Consider the following 16,787-nt stretch of genomic DNA (forward strand, 5'->3'; position numbering starts at 1 on the left):
ATAAATCACAGCAAGATTCTTTCTGACCCACCTCCTAGAGAAATGGAAATAAAGACAAAAATAAACAAATGGGACCTAATGAAACTTAAAAGCTTTAAAAGCTTTTGCACAGCAAAGGAAACCATAAACAAGACAAAAAGACAACCCTCAGAATGGGAGAAAATATTTGCAAATAAAGCAACTGACAAAGGATTAATCTCCAAAATATACAAGCAGCTCATGCAGCTCAATATCAAAAAAACAAACAACCCAATCCAAAAATGGGCAGAACACCTAAACAGACCTTTCTCCGAAGAAGATATACAGATTGCCAACAAACACATGAAAGGCTGCTCAACATCACTAATCATTAGAGAAATGCAAATCAAAACCACAGTGAGGTATCACCTCACACCAGTCAGAATGGCCATCATCAAAAAATCTACAAACAATAAATGCTGGAGAGGGTGTAGAGAAAACAGAACCCTCTTGCACTGTTGGTGGGAATGTTGATACAGCCACTATGGATAACAGTATGGAGGTTCCTTAAAAAACTAAAAATAGAACTACCATATGACCCAGCAATCCCACTACTGAGAAAACCATAATTCAAAAAGAGTCATGTACCACAATGTTCACTGCAGCTCTATTTACAATAGCCAGGACATGGAAGCAAACTAAGTGTCCACTGACAGATGAATGGACAAAGAAGATGTGGCACATGTATACAATGGAATATTACTCAGCCTAAAAGGAAATGAAATTGAGATATTTGTAGTGAGGTGGATGGACCTAGAGTCCATCATACAGAGTGAAGTAAGTCAGAAGGAGAAAAATAAATACCATATGGTAACACATATATATGGAATCTAAAAAAAAAATGGCTCTGATGAACCTAGGGGCAGGACAGGAATAAAGACACAGACATAGAGAATGGACTTGAGGACACGGGAAGGGGAAAGGGTAAGCTGGGATGAAGTGAAAGAGTAGCATTGGCATATATACACTACCAAATGTAAAATAGGCAGCTAGTGGGAAGTAGCTGCATAGCACAGGGAGATCAGCTTGGTGCTTTGTGACCACCTAGAGGGGTGGGATAGGGAGGGTGGGAGGGAGATGCAAGAGAGAGGGGATATGGGGATATATGTATATGTATAGCTGATTCACTTTGTTATACAGCAGAAACTAACACAACATTGTAAAGCAAATTATACTCCATTAAACATGTTAAAAAGAAAAAAAAGAAAATGAGAATAAAAGAAGAAGAGTTTATGGACCTCTTTCCTGAAATCCAGATCTTTCCATCTGCTGTGAAGTTGGCTATAATTCTTGAGCAGAAACTAACACAACATTGTAAAGCAAATTATACTCCATTAAACATGTTAAAAAGAAAAAAAAGAAAATGAGAATAAAAGAAGAAGAGTTTATGGACCTCTTTCCTGAAATCCAGATCTTTCCATCTGCTGTGAAGTTGGCTATAATTCTTGCTACTCATCCCCTTGAAAGGCGACCTATGCTCCCTTCCCTTGAATCTGGGTGGACGCTATCACTGCTGGACCCATGGAATATGGCAGAAATGGTGCCGTGCAATGTCCACACCCAGACCTTAAGAGACTGGCACTTCCAATCCTTTGGAAGCCTGGCTCTGGGTCCTGATACATCACCTAAGAAGTCCACCTCCCCTGAAACCGCCGTGCTGTAGAGTCCCCACGAATATGCTGCAGCCAGAGTCCCCGCTGAGTCCAGCCTTTCAGCCTCCCCAACCCAAGGCACCAGATCGTGGACTTTCCAACCCAAGCAGCCCATCCAGTAGCTTCAGTCAGTTTCATTAGGAATAGAATTTTCCAGCCATGCCCCGCCAGAATTCCTAACCCACAAGGTCCTGAGACATAATAAAATGGTTGTTTTTGTCATGCATTTGGGGTCACTGGTTACACAGCAATAGAAAACCAAAATATCTGCCTGTTGGTTATGTCCACTTGGATGTCCAAGAGACCTGACCACTGAATGTGTCCAGTACTAAACTCACGTGCTTCCTTCCACCTGAGCCCCTCCCAAGCCTGCTCCCCCTCCAGAGACGCCAATCTCCATAAGTAGCATCACCATGTACCAGGAACTCAAGGCAGAACCTGGGAGCCGCTCTTGGCATCCCTCTCCCTCCACAGGCTACAACATGGATGAACCTGAAGGTCCTTGCACCACGTGAGATAAATCCCGTATGATTCCACTTATATGAGATACCCAGAGTCAAACACATAGAGAAAGAGAGTAGAACGGTGGTTGCCAGGGGATGGGGGTGGAGGGAATGGAGAGTCGTTTCATGAGTAGAAAATTTCAGTTTTGCAAAGTGAAAAAGTTTTAGAGGTGGGTGGCGGTGATGGTAGCACAATCATGTGAATGCACTAAATGCTACAGAATCGTACATGGGAAAATGGTTAAAATGGTAAATTTTAGGTTATGTGTTCCTTACCACCATTAAAATTTAATTTAATTTAAAAGAATAAAAACACGAATCAGATCTTGTCACTCAGAGCATAAAACCCTTAGATGGTTTTCTGCTGCATTTAGGATTAAGTCCTGGCTTGCGGCCATGGCTTCCCAGGCCACGCCTCTATCTTCTTGCTCTCCAAGTTCTAGCCACGTGGGTTTCCTTCCAGTTCTTGAGCGCATCCAGCAAGCCCTGCCTTGCTCTGCATCCGTGCCTTCCCCGTACCTGCTGCTCCGCCCAGACTGCCCCACTCCCCTGAACCCCAGTGTTCCCACAGCACCCAAAGTCTTCCGTCGTCACACCCACCACCCTTTACTGTCCGCCCCACGGCTGCCAATTGCCCCACGTGGTCGTGCACACCGGCACCTCCAGCCTCTGCCTCTGCCACGTGCCTTTAGCACAACGCGGGATGAAGCGCAGGGTTTCAAAGTGCTGCCCGTGGAGTTGCCTCAGGTCATCCTAAGACATCAGCCTGCAACGATTTCCGTCCTCTGGCTCACTCCCCAGGGAACGGAGGCAGTGCCTGGGGCCATCAGGGGCAGAGCACAGAGATGAAGAGATAAAATGTGTCCTTCTCCTGGTCCAGAGCCCTGGACCTGGCCTTCGGGTCCCAAGAGACCATCAGTTGCCACTCGATTCTAGTATAGCAGTGTTATTCTCAGTCAAGCTGGTCCAAAAAAGCAAGCCAAGTGTACCATCTGGTGATCAAGCAAAAGACCAACACAGGGAAAGTGGTCTTTCTGAACTCACTGAAAAGAGAGATCTTCATACCTTGGGGTGCATTAAAAAAAAACAATACGCTTTAGGGGCTTTCTAGAACCAACTCTGACTTTATAAGAATCTAAGCTGATACACCCCTCTCTGGAATGTAAGCCTTACATAAAATGCAGCCCCATTGCAGTTATTAATATCTCTCTCTCTTGTTTTCCTGTTTTAAGTCCTCTGTTCACTGCTGCACCCACATAGTTCCTGACACAGAGCAGGTGCCCCATAAATGTCTATAAGACGAAAGAAGAGGGCGCACCTGGAGCCACACTCTTCTGGGACCCCTCCTCCCTTCAGAACTCCCCATATCTGTCTGCTGACCTGGAGGGGGGACCAAGGTCCAGGTGACCCAAAGCAAGAATCAGATTTGCTTGGCAGACACATGGCCCTTTCAGCTTCAGATGGACCGTCCCAGTTTTGTGGCCTTAGGGTAATATCCAAAGTTGCAGTCCCTGGGCATGCACCAACTGATATTAGGGAGAGGAAGCTAAAAAGCCAGTAAGCTTCTGGGGAAACAGAGCAGCCCTGATGATACGGAGGCTGGTAGCAGAGAGTTGGCTGTGATGATGGGCGGGCCCCGGGGGCTGGGGCGTCGTCACCGTTCCACCAGCCACAGTCACTGCAGATGACTGTGTGCACCAAACGCTGCTTCTCCCTCCTTTTTACCCAGACCTGTCACCTTTCTATGTACCTCTAGAACAAATCCCAACGACACACAATGCTTTGTATTCCTTTTCCTTCTCCCCATCCCCACCAGCACTGCCCTGGTTCAAGTTCCCCCCATTTCCTATCTGGGCAGCCGTGTGGGGCTTCTGTTCCGGTTTCCCTGACTTTGATCTTACCTCCCTCCATCCTTCCTGCACGTTGCTGCTAGAAAATCATTCTAAAACACAAATCTGAGAGGGTCCTCTACTGCCCTCAGCGTGAAGACCAGACTCAGCCAGGCTTATGAAGCTCTGCTCAAGCCAGACCCGTCTAACCAGACCCTCCATCCTGTTTCCCGCCCTGCTTCACGTGTATGGAATTCATGACAAGCTGCTGGTGCTACTCAAATAGGCCATGGTGTCCTTTGCCTCTGTGTCTTTGCACATCATGTGCCCTCTGCCCCAAGGCTTTCTTTTTCTTGCCTTGATCACAGTTGGTAAACTTCCAACTGTTCCTTGAGGCTGAGGCAGACAATATTGAGTGGCTGATTATACATCTTTTTCTACCTTGTTACCATCCATTATAGGGGCTAGAAAGCAAACCATCCACTTCCCCCTCCTCCCTTGCAGTTAGGGGTAGTCACATCAATTGCAGACACTGCCTGGCACCAATCCTTCCCTCTGTCTTCCTGTCCTGAACCCAGACGTGATGCCTGGTGCTGCTGCAGCCATCCTATGACCATGTACCAACCACATTCAGTAGAAAGGTGAACAGTGCCTGGATCCTTGATGATGGGCTTCAGCTGCCAGGCCAACCCTGAACAGCCAACTTCCAGAATTCTTGTCTTTAAGACTGAAGATACTGCTGATCAAGCTTTCTGCTATTTACAGCCAAAAGCACTCCTAACTGAGTCTCTGTCTCACCTCAAGCATCCCCTACTTATTGAAGTCCCTGTTTGAATCCATGCTCCCATTCCACCTTGCAGATGGCCCTGTCCCAGCATTTGCCATATTCACTGTATTATATTTTTTTCCTTGTCTCCCTCTCCCACTAATACTGTGACCTTTTTGAGGAAAGAGATTACATCTTCTCACCTTTAATTCTTAGTTCCCACCCCAGTCCATGGCATACAGATACTCAGTAAGCGGATTTGTAGAATATAAGCCTATGTTCCAGTCTAATATTTTAACCTTACGTTTAAATTATTTTGATTAAAAGCTGCCTTCATTCCTTATTTGAAATCAGCAAAGAAAACAGATTAATCAATATTTTTAAATAAAGAAATAACTTGCAGATTACCGAAATATTGCAGAGGAACAAAAAGGCTGCAATATTCCTTAAGACTCTTCTCTGGGCATTGCCCTGCAGGAAACGGGGGTGGCAGGCTGGGCCCAGGGCCCCTTCCCAGCTCTTCTGTTCCTCTTTGCTACCAACTTCTCCCAGACACATATTTCCATTGGCCGCATGTGGCATCTCGCTGCCTTGGGGAGCCACGTCCCCGGCTGCAGGTCTGCTCTCGAAGCAAGAAGAAGGGAGAGATGTGGCATTGCCATTGCAGACTGTGACCACCTGCAGGGTTCTGATGTCCTTGGAGAGCTTCTCCGGCTCTCGGTGAATGGACTCAATGATGAAGAGGTTCTGGATGTATTTCTCAACAACCACCAGGATGGAGTAGGGCAGGTTGTACCAGGTGTACGGGGGGCGGGACTCGGCACAGAGGATGGCCAGGATGGAGCCCCAGGAGATGAGCCAGGAGCCGGAGGCAGTGCCCACCAACAGGTCCGCGTCCAGTTTGCGGGCCGGATTTTTGGACTCATCTAGTGATTGCTCATCTAGCCTATGAATCCGGATCCCAGCCAGCCCTGCCGCCCCCATGAGTATGAGCAAGATGATGGCATACAGGTAGAACATGAGCAGCGCTGACTCGCTCCTGGGTTTGGAACGCCCGATCCAAATCAGATACACCACCACAACCCCAATGGTGGCAGCCAGTGCGGCCAGGCCCAGTACCGAGCCCAGCGTGACCCCGTGAGACCTGAACTGCATCTTCTGATGCTGGTGACTGTCAACTTTGCGCCCGATGTTTTTCCACAGGACGTAGAGCATCGTGGAGGCCAGTATCTGATATTCTATGTTGAAAGGGTAGAGGTAGTAGATCCCGTGGGAGATGGCAGAGCAGAGGGTTGGGGGTGTGCAGTTACACGGAGGCGTGTGGTCATCTAAAACTAGGGGGGAGACAGACCACAGGGGAGGACAATTAGCACATTCAGTGGCGAAGCAGAAAACCACACAAAAAATATTCTCACTGTGGATTCATGCTTGGGTTTGCCATTGAATTAAAAGCTTTATTTCATGGCTTTTTTTTTTTTTTTTTTTTTGGTGGTATGCGGGCCTCCCTCTGTTGTGGCCTCTCCCGTTTCGGGGCCCGGGCTCCGGGCGCGCAGGCTCAGGGGTGGCTCACGGGCCCAGCCGCTCCGCGGCATGCGGGATCCTCCCGGACCGGGGCGCGAACCCGGTTCCCCTGCATCGGCAGGCGGACGTGCAACCACTGCGCCACCAGGGAAGCCCTATTTCATGGCTTTTTGTCATGTTTCATATCATGGCTACATTGACAGCCATGAATACTCCCCATAGAGTACTAATTACACGAATTAGATCTTATCCATACATCAGAATACTGTCCAGCCATTGAAAATGGTATTTTAGAAATTTACTTATCAACATATAAAGACGTTCAGAAGACACTGTTGAACAAAAGCAGCTTGCCAAAGAGGCTAGAGTATAGCTCCGTTTTTATAAATTATAGATATCTTGGTGATATATATATACAGAGAGAGAGAGATAGGGAGATACACAGACATAGAAAAAAACTGGAAGGACATAAACTAAAATGTTAACAATGGTTATCTCTGGGCGGAAAAATGGCAGGTGATTTTTTTTTTTCAGTAAAAGAAACTTCTATTGAGATATAATTGACATACAACCTTATGTAAGTTGTCCTTTAGATTTTCCTTCGCTGTATTTTCTAAACTTTATATATGAATATGATTGACCTGTGTGATTTTTAAATTACTTTTTAAAAACAACTTTGTGAGGGAAAATGCCCCTATCAGCAAAAATTTTCCTCTTGAGAATATCCGAAGCCAGCAAGTGTGGCACGAGACAGGCCCCACCTTCTGAAAGACACTTGGCAATGGTATAAAGGACCATTTCATAACAAGGAGGGGAAAAGCTGTAAGTAAATAAGGAAATATATAACAAAAGCCTTAAAGATGAAATAAAGTCTCTGGCCTATAATTCCAATCTATTCTAAGGGACAAGTCAAAAATATAGTCAAAGCATTAGGTAAAATTTTGTTGTGTGTTTTTGAGAAAGAAAGAGAAACACCTCAATGTGTAACAATTTAGAAAGTGTTAAATGAATTTTGGTACATCCTTACAATAGAATAGTAGGCAGTTATTAAAAATTATAATTGTGTTTTAATGATACAAGAAAATAATTGTTACAATAACACTGGGAAAAAAGTAAGAACAAATTGTATATCCAGTTTTTGTCTGTTTTTTTGTTTGTTTTTTTGGGGTTTTTTTTGCGGTACGCGGGCCTCTCACTGTTGTGGCCTCTCCCGTTGCAGAGCACAGGCTCCGGACGTGCAGGCTCAGCGGCCATGGCTCACGGGCCCAGCCACTCCGCGGCATGTGGGATCTTCCCGGACCGGGGCATGAACCCGTGTACCCTGCATCGGCAGGCGGACTCTCAACCACTGTGCCACCAGGGAAGCCCTATCCAGTATTTTTAAATGCATACCACAACCCAGAACTCAGTTGTGAAATCAATTTAGAGGGTAGTAACCAATATTTTTTTAATGGAATTGCAATGGAATAAAACAGGATTGAATGAATGGAATCAAATACAATAGAAATTTGAGCGTCTCTGATATAGTAAGATTATTATTTCATGTGTACACACACACAGGTACGTGTTCATTTGGGTTGCAATGTAAAATCTATTTCTTATTGTATGTTGTAGAAAAAACTGATTGAATATGTACAGTATGATTTCAACTATAAATAAATAAATAGCACAAGACCAAATAACCAGATGTTAACAGCATTTAAGTGCACTTCTGGGTAGGTGCTATTGTGGATTTTTTCTTTACGCTTTGTCATTGTTTTAATTTATGATATGTTTTAATTTATATGATACTACTTATAAAATCTGACAAAAAAGCTTGGTAGTAGCATTAATTACCCTCACTTTTGCAGAACACGGCAATTTTCATCTCATAAGGAGTTTCCCCAACACTTGTAACACAATACAATACAATGCCAAAGACAAGGGAAATACTCAGGAGCAAAGGTTCAGATTAACAGAATGTTACAGCTGACAGAGTCCTTTTTTATAAATTAATCTAATCCCATCTTCACCAAGGTCTCTGGAGCCAGATTGCTGGAATTCAAATCCCGGCTCAGTCATCCATCTGCTGTGTGATCTTGGGTTAGTCACTTAACCTCTCTGGCTCAGTGGCTTCATCCATATAATGAGGTCACTGTTGCCTACCTCAGAGTGTTGGGACAAGAGTTTAATGTGCCAGCCACTCAGAAAATGCTTAACAAAACTTTTTGTTATTGTTGTCACTGCTGGTACTGTTATTGATACCAATGAGGAAACGGGGCCCAAAGAGAATGGCCTTCCGAAGAGTGGGCTGCTGGTTAGGAGTGGTGAAGAAATGTAGTGTGTCCCCCTGATTCTGTCATCCCCACCCCACTGGTAAGGAAACAAATTTAAAGTTGCTCTCTGGGACTGACCTGGGTTTGTACAGAGAGGACAGATGTGCATTACATTAAAGCTGGAAGGACTCATGGAAAGTACATGGTTCAAGTCCCCTCACTTCATAAAAGAGAAGAGGGAGGCTCAGAGTGGTTGAATGTTTTCCAAAGGTCACACAGCGAGAAGGTGATGGGAACAAGACCCAAACCTGAGAGATCAGTCCCCTGTACATTGCACCTTCCTATACCCCACATTCTTCTCAACCCCAGTGCTCTAATATAGAAGCAACAGGGCACAAATGCTAAAGAATTTTGGAAGAAAATGAAGAGTCATGAGACAGGCGCTCTAATAGGAACAAGGGGGAATAAAGATGGCCCCAAATTATAAACTAAGTAGAGTTAAATAAAAACTTCAAATGAACGAAAACCAATTAACCACAACATACCATTAGACTTCTATGGATTTTCTAAAGCTATACTTTTAGTAGAAAAAACTGGTAATAGAGGTTTAATTAAAAACACAAACAGAAACAACCACCAATCTTCCAAGGTTGTAAACAAAGACGTTCATTTTCATACCAAACTGGACCATGAGAAATGGTGATCAAAATGATGACCCCTCCATCTGACAAGTCCCTGAGTCACTGAAGAAACCTTTAATTACGCTCAGCACACCCTACTTATGGAAGCAGGATGAGAGACTTAGGAGGTTTTGAAAGATTTTCAACAACAGAGGATTGTCTGGCTGATGTTGAATTGGGTGGACCCTGCAGGTCTTTGAAACCCGTACCTCCATCTATGAACATTCTGGTCTCTGCAGGTTTCCAAGCTGTTCCAAGATGGCAGCTGGGCAACCCTTACCACTCACCTATTGTTATGTTCCCGAAGCCCAGGGTGATGAGCCGTTCCTTATGCTCGTTAAGTTGGTGCTTTGACTCATTCAGGACGCTGTTCGCCCAAAGAAGCAGGTTGGTGAACACTGAGTGGATCACCCCAAACCTGAAAAACACAAGGACTCACTTTCTGAGCAGCCCTGGGAAGCTCCTAGCCCCGAGAGGTGAGATGGACACATTGCACACATGTACACAGGCACACACACAAGCTTCCTTCTGAGCAGTGATTGTGATTTCATCTGGCAGCTCAGGCTCTGGGTGGGTCCCCTGTCTGGCTGGGAGAAGCAGTTCCATGGGACCTTCCAAAACCACAGCCTTGGCATTCTGCCTTAATCTTGAACCTGCCAGTACTCAACTCATCGTCTACGGGACAAAACAAAACAAAACAAAATCTGGGTCTTGGAATCAGGGATACAGGGATGGAAATTTACTAAAAACAGGCAACCAACCCCACCATACCCCAAACGCTTTCTTCCAAAAGGGAAGAGAACAATGAAGGAAAGATGAAAGGGCTATATTGGAAATCTGGAGAATTGGGTACGCCTTTACTGTTGGGTTGCCAACCCAATGATCATTATCCACCCTCTTTGTCTTACCACTTACTTCTAAAGACACCAAAACAAACCAGAAGCTCACTATCTGGCCTCCCTTGAAGTTAGGCATGGCCACTGTGGCCAGTAGGATGTGAGATGAGGTCTACTGGGCACTACTGAAAAGCTTTTGCTTTCCTGATGGAAGAGATCAGAATGAGAAAAGCCTACTTATTCTTCTTCTCCCCCTTTTTTCCAGCCTTCAATACAGACATGAAGGCTGGAGTTTTGGCAGCTATCTTGTGACCATGAAGCAACAAGCATGGGATGAAACCCTCACCCACTGAGGGTGGCAGAGTGGAAACACAGAAAGATCCTGCTCTGTGACGATACTGTTGAGCTGCTGGAGTCTTGGATAGGTTCAGGAATTAGGCCATATTATTTACAAATAGACTATGTAGCTGCATTTGGGGTTTGAAAGTTAGGAAACGACAAGGCTGTTCTAGTCTGACCTCAGAGTTCTGTCCCTGCCTCTGACCACACTGCCTCCTAAAGAACAAGAAAAGAAATGACATGGAGGGTGGACTCTGGACTCTGGAGAACAGAGGAGGGACCTGGGGGAATATGGTTCCAATGCAGTCACTGTCTGTTTCAAAACCTCCAAAGATTCCCCATGGCTGCCAGTTTAAGATGCATTCACTTTGGTAGCTTCCAGGGTGTTTAACAATGGGCCTTGCATGGAGCAGGTGCAGCAAATACAGGTGATTTGAGAGAGGAATTCCTTGAAACCTGTGTGTAACTGATCACTTCTCAGTTGGAGAGCAGAGGCCCAGAGGATGTGAGCCCCCTCCCCGTGTAACCAAGAGCACCCTTGTCCATAATCTCCCTACAGGAAGAATGGTACAGTTGGGTCCTCAACCCTGACCTTGCCTCTCCTCTGAGTTTTAACCCCAGATGACCCCCTGGGGTTCCCACGAGCAACTGCAAGCAAAGTCTTTCCTCATTTGAACTCCAGCTTCCTTTGGCAGCTTCCCAGTGTCCAGGCACAAGTGGAGAAGGAAACAGCCGCCTGGGGGTGTCTGAGTCAGCTGTTTGCCCATCTGCTTGCCCCTCATGCTTGCCCAGTTGCTATAGATTGTGGCCAGCCTTCCCCGGGACATCTGGGAGGCATTGTATAGAGCCTTTGACAAACGCAGACAATGCTGCTTGCCTCCGGCTGGCTGGCTTTTCTTTTACTTATAATGCACACAGCTCCTCTTTCTTCTCCTCTTTCCTGGTCCAAATGGCGTTGTCTAATCCCAGGGCCACTGAACCTGAGCAGGTAATACCAATGCCGCCCACAGCTGCTGGCTGTTCTGCCACAAACGCTCCCTGCGAGCTGGCAGGCTCCTGTTGATTTGATCTGGAAATTGTCCTACAAACTAAAGGCAGGCGTTGTTTCCTCATGCCAAGCTGCCTTTCTCATACTTAGATCCGATAACCCCAGACCACAATAAAGAAGGGTTCTGTGAGCCATTTTCTAATCTCAATTCATGTTTCCAGCTCTTTTTTCAGAACTGCTGCTCCTCAAAACTTCACTCTTGAGAAAAGAAAAAGTCTCAAACCAGTAAGAGGAATTCTCACACCAGGAGAAAAGTCCTTGTATGTACTAAAAGCATGGATAGTGGAATATTGGCTCGAAAGATCAGAAAAAAGGGTAAGTCCAAGAGAGGGAAGTTTTGAAAACTCCAGGGCACGGCAAGAAATGTCAATGAATAAAGCAGGCCTGGGATAACATTAGGGAGTGCTGGGGACCGTAGCTAACTGAGCAGCCACCCCCTCCCCCCGCATCTGGAGGGAACAACCCCAACTTGGCTCTAGTAGCCACATTTAAAGAATAGTAAAAAGGAACAGGTGAAAATAATTTTAATGATATTTTGTTAATCCCAATATATCTAATATACTGTGATGTCAACTAATTAAAGAGAAGGATTTCACCCAGCAAACCCTGCTGGCCACTGCAGCCACTGCAATGCCATGGAAATAGCAGTAGATTTAAAGTCAGCATTCAGATCCCGCCCAGCTATGCACAGGCAAGCTGCCTGACCTTGGACATTTACTTCATTTCTCAGTTTCCTCATCTCTAAGTGGGATCATGATCATACCTACTGTCCCTGACAGGGCTACTGTGAGAGGTTCTCATAAGTAACACGTGTAAAAGAAAATGCTTTATGAATGGGAAAGCCCATTTCATTCAGCCAGGAGTTCCCAGTAGGTCAAACTACCCAATATACATTTGTTGAAAACATCTAACCCTTTATCCCCACAATCCTACTTCTAGGAATTTAACTCAAGAAAATAACCAGAGGATAAACAACAAGGTCCTACTGTATAGCACAGGGAACTATGTTCAATATCCTGCAATAAATTGTAATGGAAAAGAAATATACACAACTGAATCACTTTCCTAGACAGCAGAAATTAACAAAACACTGTAAATCAACTATACTGCAATAAAATAAATTTTAAAAAAGAAAAGAATCAGAGATGTTCAAAAATATTTTTAGCCAAAGATGTTCATCACAGTACTATTTATAATAACAACAAAAACTTTCAGAAAAATTCAATGTCCAACAAGAGGTGTTATGGACTGGATTGTGGCCCCTCAAAATGTATATGTTGAAGCCCTAACCCCCCATGTGACTGTACTTGGAGATGGGGTATAAGGAGGTAATTAAGGTTAAATGAGGTCATAAGGGTGGGGCTCTGATCCAATAGGACTTGTGTCCTTATAAGAAGAGGAAGAGACACCAGAGAAGTCTCTCCCTGCCCAGAGAAAAGGCCATGTGAGGACATGGCAAGAAGGCAGCACCTGAAAGTCAGGAAGAGAGCCTCACCGGGACCACAATTGTAAAAAGGAAAAAAGAAAAAAATATATATATATATTCACCGAAAAAAGACTGGAAGAAAACAGACCAAAATGTGAATAGTAGTGACCTCTGGGTAGCGGCTGTCTTAGCTGTGGTTGCTATAACAAAACAACAGACTTTTATTTCTCACAGTTCTAGAGGCTCAAAGTCCAAGAGCAAGGTGCCAGCAGAGTTGGTCTCTGGTGATGCCTCTCTTCTTGGCTTGCAGATGGCTGCCTGTCACTGTGTCTTCACGTGGCCTTTCCTCTGGGTGCACTCGGTGCAGGGGTCGAGGAGGAGGGAGATCTGGTGTCTCTTCCTCTTCTATAAGAACACTAATCCCATCATGGGGAATTAGTGGGACCTAATGACCCTCATGACCTAACTACTTCCCAAAGGCACCACCTAATACCATCACATTGGGGGTTAGGGCTTCAACATATGCATTTGGGGGGGACACAAACATTCAGTCCATAACAGTGGCATTATGATAATTTTTAATTCCACTGTACCCTTACAAGTTTTATCAGGAAAAAAAAAACAAGTGACATTTTTTAAAGAATGTCTATGGAATAGATGAAGTGAAACCCATGCCCCAGAACAAAATCAGTGAGTACTCTCCTCAAGCTGCGAGTGGAGCCCAGGCTCACTGATGGAAGGAGGACCAGGTGACCTGGTCCAGCACACAAAATGGGAGAAACTGGATGGAAATTCCCAGCTGGCCACTTGCACTCTGGAGACCCAGGTAAGTCCCCTAAACTGCCACATCCATTTAATGCAGAGAAGAATAGTTACCATAGTTACCCTGGCAGAGCCTGGATTAAATGTGAGGATGGATGTGGAAGTCTTTGTCCTGCCCTAAGAGACAATTAAAGCTGCCTTTGCTGGGTCATTGGGGCCTGGACTTCATTGTCCCTGACTTATCCATCGGACCCCATTTGTTCATTCTCCTCCCCTGCAGGCAGAGCAGTGGCGCCTTCTGCCAGGAGGCATGGCTTCTTGTGTTAAGATGGGAGTTAAAGATCACTGCCAAGGCCACTGCTTGGGGCTGCACAGGGGAGAACACAGGCTGCACATTCCTGGAATGATGCTCAGATGCCTGGATATCTCGGCCCATTACCTCTGCATATCACCACCAGTGCCTGGCAGCAGGCTCTACACACAGTAGGAGCTCAATAGATGCCTCACTCCTTGTCGAAGCTGATCCTTTTTGCAAATGAGGTTGGTGAAAGTTATTTCTAATTCAATAGTCTATTAAAATAGTTCCAACCAGTGGTCTTACATAAGTCACTCTCTTAAATAGCAGTTTTCATATCAAAAGGTACTGGGGGACTTTTCTGTTCCTCACTGACAGTTTATATGATGAGGGATCTTTCTAGAAACCAAATAGTGATCCCTTGATTCCTCTGTATGTGTGCACAGAGGCTTTCTTACATGATAATCATTACCATGCATTTAGGTAATTCACCCTCTTATCCTATAGATTCTCTCCCTTGATCCTCACAATCATCTCGAGAGAGAGGTGGGCAGAGATAATAACAGAGCCAACACTTACTGAGTCCTTGTTCTATGCCAGGAACAAGCTTTACATCAATTATTTCATCCAGTCCCCCGAGGTTGGCTATGCTATTATCTCCATTTTACAGATGAGAAAAACTGAAGCTCATAAAGGGGAAGTTTCTAAGACAGCAGAAGTGAAATCCAACCCACAACACCCTACTTCCAGAGCTGTCCCAGAGAGGCCAAAGCGGAGGGTCCCCTTCCCAGGCCACAAATGAAGGCTTTGCTTGTCAGGATGGAGAGGTGACCCGGTCTCATTTAAAACCCAAGCAAGCTAGTTGGCAGAGTCCAGACTGTTGCTTTTTTGCCACGGCTGACACCGTATCATAACTCAGAAGACACAACGTCCGCCAGCGACCAGGAAACCGAGGGCTTGCAGTGTGCTCAGAGCCATTTCAGGAGGTGAAATCCGTTACAAACAAACAAAAGGATGTGATCATGCATTGTAAAGCGCTTTGTAAGGTTCACATTTACAGAATAATAAAGTCAGTTTAAACCACCCCCCCCAAAAAAACCCCAATCAAGATGGCAGTGATGAGTTTTGTTTGTTCCAAATGAACATTAGATTCAACATATAAGCAATTACCCACGATTTTTACCTTTCCAGTGTTTTGAAAGATTGGATGATATCCTTGGCGTGCCCCCAAAGAAAGTACACCTAAACGGAAATAAAGGAAGAAAAGAAAGATACATCAATGAGAAAGCCATCACTGTATCTGCACCCTTGAGAAGCTATAAAACCTAAGGGAAAGGTGTGAAAAATTTTGGGAAAGTCAGTGCAGTGACCTCCCCCGCCCAAAAATGGCAAGTCACTATCCTCATCTCAGGTGGCAGTGCCATTCCCGGGGGTGTTGGGGGGAACAGTGCTGCAGGGGCACTGCCGTGAGAATCAGAGGGAAGCCTCCAGGTTTAGGAGGAAATAGTGATGAGTCTGCCGTGGGGTGGGGCTTGGGGAGTGGCAGCCTGCCTACCATAACCCCTGTTCACATGTTTATGTCATCCTTATCAGGCTTCATTTGAGAAATATTCACTGAACTGTTACTACGTCAGTGGTCGGAAACCAGATTCTGAGTGCTTTAAATGAGGAACAGAATTAACTCAAGCTGGTCTTCTATTTCACTCTGTTATATACGCTGCCCAGGCCCCTGGCCACACAGTCACTAGAAGCAACTCAGGATGGGGGCTGTATCAGACCCGTGTGCAAATCCTGGCTCCCTCGGCCTTGGGCAGGTCTGTTTTCCCATCTATGAAATGGGTATGATAGTGGAACCTACCTTGGAGGGTGTTGTGAGCAGTGAAATAGGATAATCCATGTCAACTACTTAGAACAGTGCCCGGAGCAGGTACCTTTTCAGTAAAATCTCTGCTCTCAACTCACTCATTTGTGGACATTGAAGGAGCACCTCCTCTGTCCCAGGCACTTTCTGAGTTCTAAAAGCATTTGGGGCCTTATTTAGACACAAACACACGTTGAGCACCTATTACACGCCAAACACAGCTGGGCACTTTATAAATCTGTCTCATTTAGCCTTCATTTTCAATTAAGTGCTATAAAAAAAAAATCAAACAACACACAAGAAATTACACTTACACATACTCTCTCTTCCACATCGTTTCACCTAAGAGTTACTATCCTGCTCTGGAAAACACTTTCAGGCATGATTCTCGAGACATCTAACAATTTAAAAAACAGAGAGCAGTGACTCCTGGTAAAGAGGACATTCAACCCAACAATAGGGAAACACTGAAGTAAATTAGCTTTTCTCTATGAATTCTAAGTTAGAGGACCACTTAACTGATGCTTGATAAAGACTACATAGCAACACAAAAATGTTTATGATTTTTTAAGTGAAACACTCAAAACAGTAAATTCTGCACCTTACATGTAATACTTTGCCAAGAATGTACACTTGAGTGTACAAAGAATGGAGGGAACACATAAAAACAGCAACAAATATTTCAGTTAATGGGCTTACAGACACATTTTTAGTCTCTTTCTCAATTTTTTCAGTAATGTTATACTATATTTTTTAAATAAATATTTTTTAATTACCATACAACCCAGCAATCCCACTTCTGGGTACAAATCCAAAAGAACTGAAAGCAGGGTCTCAAAAAGATATTTGTACACCCATATTCACAGCAGCATTATTCACAATGGTCAAAAGATGGAAGTTGGGGCTTCCCTGGTGGCGCAGTGGTCGAGAGTCCACCTGCCGATGCAGGGCACACGGGTTCGTGCCCCTGTCCGGGAGGATCCCACATGCCGCAGA

At 44.9% G+C, this 16,787-nt stretch overlaps 1 protein-coding gene across 1 annotated transcript in view; it reads right to left on the reverse strand.

The window, feature by feature from the left end:
- The window catches only part of OTOP1 (otopetrin 1), a 44,276-nt gene that overhangs the window by 11,002 nt on the left and 16,487 nt on the right, over positions 1–16,787 (reverse strand). Inside the window, exons 3-5 of the mRNA XM_055086143.1 lie at positions 15,114–15,172; positions 9,512–9,642; positions 5,177–6,102 (exon numbers count right to left, since the gene is read on the reverse strand). Coding sequence (XP_054942118.1) covers positions 5,177–6,102; positions 9,512–9,642; positions 15,114–15,172 — 1,116 coding nt within the window. The remainder of the gene's footprint in view (positions 1–5,176; positions 6,103–9,511; positions 9,643–15,113; positions 15,173–16,787) is intronic.

This window comes from Physeter macrocephalus, chromosome 7 (genome assembly GCF_002837175.3).
Source record: "Physeter macrocephalus isolate SW-GA chromosome 7, ASM283717v5, whole genome shotgun sequence".
Taxonomy (NCBI): Eukaryota; Metazoa; Chordata; class Mammalia; order Artiodactyla; family Physeteridae; genus Physeter; species Physeter macrocephalus.